Here is a 4779-nt window from a genome sequence, read left to right on the forward strand (position 1 = left end):
AATCATGTTACACAGTTTATATAAACGACAAGAACAGTGTCCTGCCTCCTGATAAGTATTGATTAGATGTTGGTACTTACTGATATTGTTATAAGAATAAAATAAGATTGAGGAGAAGATAGGCTACTGAATGTATTTTTTTTTTTTAATATAAAGTGAATACTTCAGAAGCACTCTTGAATAAGCGTGTGATATAATTTAAAGCTTTGGAAGTAAAAAGAACTTAATAAAAACATACTTTAGTAGTATGAAAAGCTGTTAGGGAGCTGACATTTTTGTCTAGATTCTTAATAAAAAATTAGCCTGGCAGTTTCATGGACACTGGCATAAGGTGTTGTCTTGGGGAGAGACCAAGGTTGCTCGTCTTATTGGTTTGCATGAATCAATCACCTCACTGTGACATCACTCTTTAGTTAGGTACTGATGTAGCTCTCGCAGCAGTTGCAGTATTCAGAGTGTCAGCATTTGACCTAGTTCCCATAGGCCACAGGTATACATGCAGTGGTTACATTATGGGAGAGGTAGCCTAAATGTAGGGAACTTACCTCGTTGATAGTGAGACATAAATATACCTGCCCTTTGCTGTGGAGGGAGATGCTGTAGTCCTGGAACACTCACTGTACAAACATCCTTAGAAGAAGAATCTGGCTCAAAGGCAGTCAATGACTCTGCTTGGGAGAAGGACATGAATGTCAGAGACTGGAGAATTGTGTTCCATTTAGTTTCCTACATAAAAAAAAAAAAAATCCAATAGAGTTCTGTTTGCTTAAGGGCACATTTCAGAGGATTTCTGTGTTCTGTGTGGAGTCCTGGTGTGGCACTGCAGTATAGTGAGCTAGACAGCTGTCCAGAAGGTTGGCAGTTCAAACCCACTAGCTGCTTACTGCACAGCATTCTTATTGCTAGCTGCATCGTATTGCAATCTTGCTTGCATGTTTTTATAAGCATCGCTTGGAGATAAAATGAAGTCTTCAGAGTTGTTAATTTGATAAATAGGTCTTTTTGGAAAATTACATATATATGTAATCTTTTGAATCTTTCAGGTGAATATGAGAAGGGTGTGGACCATTTGACAAATGCGATTGCTGTGTGTGGGCAGCCACAGCAGTTACTACAAGTGTTACAGCAAACCCTTCCACCACCAGTGTTCCACATGCTTCTGACTAAGCTTCCCACAATTAGTCAGGTAAGAAATTGAAATGGGAGCAAATATAACTATGGAAGATCTAAGAAATGCTTCAGAAAGTAATTGTGTTCTTGAGGTAGATCAGGAAGTGTACCTTAGTGGTGAGGCTTTAGGCTGAGACAAGCGTCTTCCCTTGGTTTTGGACTCCAGCATGCTTTCCCTTGTGTGGCTTGGACATCCAGGAGCATGGGCCCCCTTGGGCTCCCGCATCCAAGTGCTCTGTGCCGGCCTCTGCACTGAAAGGGCTTTGGAGCTAGGAAGACTACATCCCCAAATTCCTGTATTTATATAAAAGATTACCCTCAATTTAGGGATTTTAAACTGTATCATGTATGTTCTGAATCCTTTCTGTGGAGCTCAAATTAATTCTGTTTGGAATAATATCTCCGTTGATTTCCTCAGTGGTATGATGAAGAATGAGTAATAAGATGAAGGATAATGTTTATTGGTTAATAATCAGTGAGTTATTTCTTGAAACCTGTATTTAGGAACGAAAATGGACGTCCCAAAGATTTGAGAGAAAGAATTGGAAAAGAAAGGACTTGGGTCTAAATCCTTTTTGTTTAGACTCTCTGGTTCCCAGTCTCTGTATATCAGAATATCTTTTTGCATATTATTTGCTGTTTCAAAGGCAGCATAGCACAGTTTATGGTTGACTGAGATGATGTTTTAAAAATATGGGTAGGTCAGGATGAAGTCTGATTTCCTTTCCATTAAAAACGACTCCTTTACTAGTTAACTCGTCTCATATTATCTGGAAATGTTTGTAAAATGCTAATTTTATAATGTTTTATTCATTTTTCATATAATGCTTATAATAAGCATTTCCAGATCCAAAGGGAAACTGTTTGGACCAGACTTAATTATTAAAGTGCATTCAGTATTCAGAGTTGGCGGGAGAGTGAAAAGTAATCATAATATTTTTGTTTGTTTTGGTTAACATAATTGAATACCATGAATAGTGTAGTGCTGTGCCTTCTGTGTTAACTTGGATTTTGAAATAGAACTGACAACAGTATAACCAAAAATATCCTTGATGTTGACACTATTTAAAGTGTTAAGTGCTGAAATAAATATCAGGATAGGGACCAATATTTTACATGAATAAAAGCAAATGTTAAAAACTTTTGGCCAGTCATCCAAACTCCCTCTCTCCCCCAGCTCCTAATATTTTCCTAGATGTGCTATGTAGCATCTTATCTATATGGGCACGTTTGTAGAAAAATGCAGTAAATGTGAACCAGAGTGAATTTAGAATCCTGATTATTAAACACTTATGATAATTTCCCCTTTTTTCCTTCAGAGAATTGTAAGTGCTCAGAGCTTGGCTGAAGATGATGTGGAATGAGAAACAAATGTCATCGTAATAAAGCGTCAACTGAAAGTATTTTTCCGTTTCTGAAGTTGGAAGATAAGCAGCTCTGGGGGAGTGGGGTTGCTGTTTGTTATGGACTGTGTACTACACTGAAGTCTACCAAAGTGAACTCTGACTTTGTGTAGGTTCATTTGTTCTATTTATTTTCCCCATTGAAAAGTGTATTTGATAGAGAGCTTTTCATTTCATAAATACACCATGAGTTACCAAAATATGAATTTTGTGTCTTACTAAAACATACATTTAAAATGTACATAGATCATTACCTGTGTTAAGTAAGAATACTCTGTGCTCAGTTTTAAAAAAATGAAAGACAAGATGCTGAAAGAATGCACATTTAAAACGCTAGTATATTTTATTATACATTAGAAATTTTGATGCAAACTTGTGTTTATTAAAACAGCATTAAAATTGAGAAATAACCTTTTCTATTTGTTCACTTATACTTTAATATGTAAATGGTGTCACTGTGCTGTACTAGTTTCACTCCAACCCCATGTGTTAGTCGAGATGTTTTGTCTAAATTGGTGGTTTATCCTCCCCATATTTGAAATATATATAGTTGCAAATAGCAATGGGAATTAGATCTATGTATAACCCTAGCTTTGTGAGCTTCCCCAGTTCACTGTCCTCATTGATGACATAAGGGTATTGGTCCACTTATGGATGAAGTATCCTTTTCATTTGTATGGTTCAAACCCACGTTCTCTTGAAGAATGTGTTTGTCCAGACTAGTGGGTCTTGCATTTTTTAGACTCTGCATTTTGCATGCCTTGCTTGACGTAATATTTCTAAAAAAAATTTTTGATGGTCTAGCTATCATGGTGATTGTTTCATATGGTTCTGACTGTATTTTAATCTGCCTTTAAGGTAACTGGGATGATCTTTTTTTAAAAAAATGGCCCCCTTTTGCTTTAATCTTCACTGTGTTTCCTGAAATCGTACTTGAACTTGATTCGTTTCTCTTACTGAATGCTGAGAGTAAGGGTAACCAGTCTGGTGGCTGAAGACTTGAACGAAGCTAGCGGGATCTCTGTCATTCTCAAACGTTGACAGATTTCATTTCAAAACTGAGAATAAGGATCCTTGGTACTTGAGTGATCTCTGCTGAACCCAGCAGCCTTTCCCATTGTAAAGATGGACTGGATTCGATCTCAAAAATCTGTGCAGAAATCCCTACGTTTTCTCATGTACTTGGCTTTTTATTTTGGTTTACTTAGAAGCTTTCTTAACCCGTTTTCTTACTGTGGTTGTATAGTGGGAAGAATTTGGAATATAGTTCTAAGTTTTGCCTCTTAATTAGTTCACAGCCTTGGTAAGTCCTGTTGCATGCATGAATATACCCCTTACTATTCTCACTTACGAAGTCTTTGTGTGGCACTGTAGCATAAGCACTGGACTGCTAACTAAAAGTTTGGCAGTTGAAACAGCTGGCCCATGGAAACCTTGTGTTGGGTTGTGGTGAGTTGGAACTGACTCTACATCACTTAACAATAACAGCATTGCTCACTGAAAGGAGATCTCGTTGGTGTCTTGGGTTACACCTTGGGCTACTAACTGCCTGGTCAGCAGTTCAAATCCACTAGCTGCTCCATGAGAAGACAGATGAGACTTTCTGCTACTATGAAGATTTATAGCCTTGAAAACCCTGTACCAGCTTGCTATGAGTTGGAACTGACTTGAAGACAGACAGCCTGCTGTAGCACAGTGAAATAAACACTGGACTGCCAATTGAAAGGTCAGTGGTTCAGATGCAGCAGCCACACCTCAGAAACCCTATACGAGGTCGCTAAGAGTTGGAACCAAGCTGCCAGAACTTAACGTAACATTTTCACTTATAAAATGAGAACAGCAGGCTAGGGGACTCGAACATTTAAGGACCCTTTTTCAGGTACCTTCCAGGTTTGTGATTGATTCTGAATCCTTCAACACTGCTTTGGAGGGATGACAGGTACAAACAAGATCAAATCATTGTATTGGTGATTGTCAATAATTGATGATGCAACTGAAACAGCCTGAGTACAGAAGTGCTAACAGAGGGAGATTAGAGGTGTAGAAAGAGCACTGGTCAGTGGACTGAAGGGTCAACGTAGATGTGACCTCTAACCCAGTAAGGGAGGGCAGAAAGACTCACAATATGCTCTTGAGAGCTGCAGTGTAAAAAGGTGTGGGTATCATGACTCTATGAAAACTTAGATGAGCTTTGAGCGAATGCTTT

General features: G+C 38.2%; 1 protein-coding gene across 1 annotated transcript in view; it reads left to right on the forward strand.

The window, feature by feature from the left end:
• TOMM20 (translocase of outer mitochondrial membrane 20 homolog (yeast)) overlaps positions 1-2534 on the forward strand; it is an 18437-nt gene extending 15903 nt beyond the window's left edge. The window contains exons 4-5 of the mRNA XM_006868568.1: positions 1044-1186; positions 2490-2534. Coding sequence (XP_006868630.1) covers positions 1044-1186; positions 2490-2534 — 188 coding nt within the window. The remainder of the gene's footprint in view (positions 1-1043; positions 1187-2489) is intronic.
• Positions 2535-4779: the final 2245 nt, after the last annotated feature.

The sequence above is a fragment of the Chrysochloris asiatica genome, unplaced genomic scaffold (genome assembly GCF_000296735.1).
Source record: "Chrysochloris asiatica unplaced genomic scaffold, ChrAsi1.0 scaffold00119, whole genome shotgun sequence".
Taxonomy (NCBI): Eukaryota; Metazoa; Chordata; class Mammalia; order Afrosoricida; family Chrysochloridae; genus Chrysochloris; species Chrysochloris asiatica.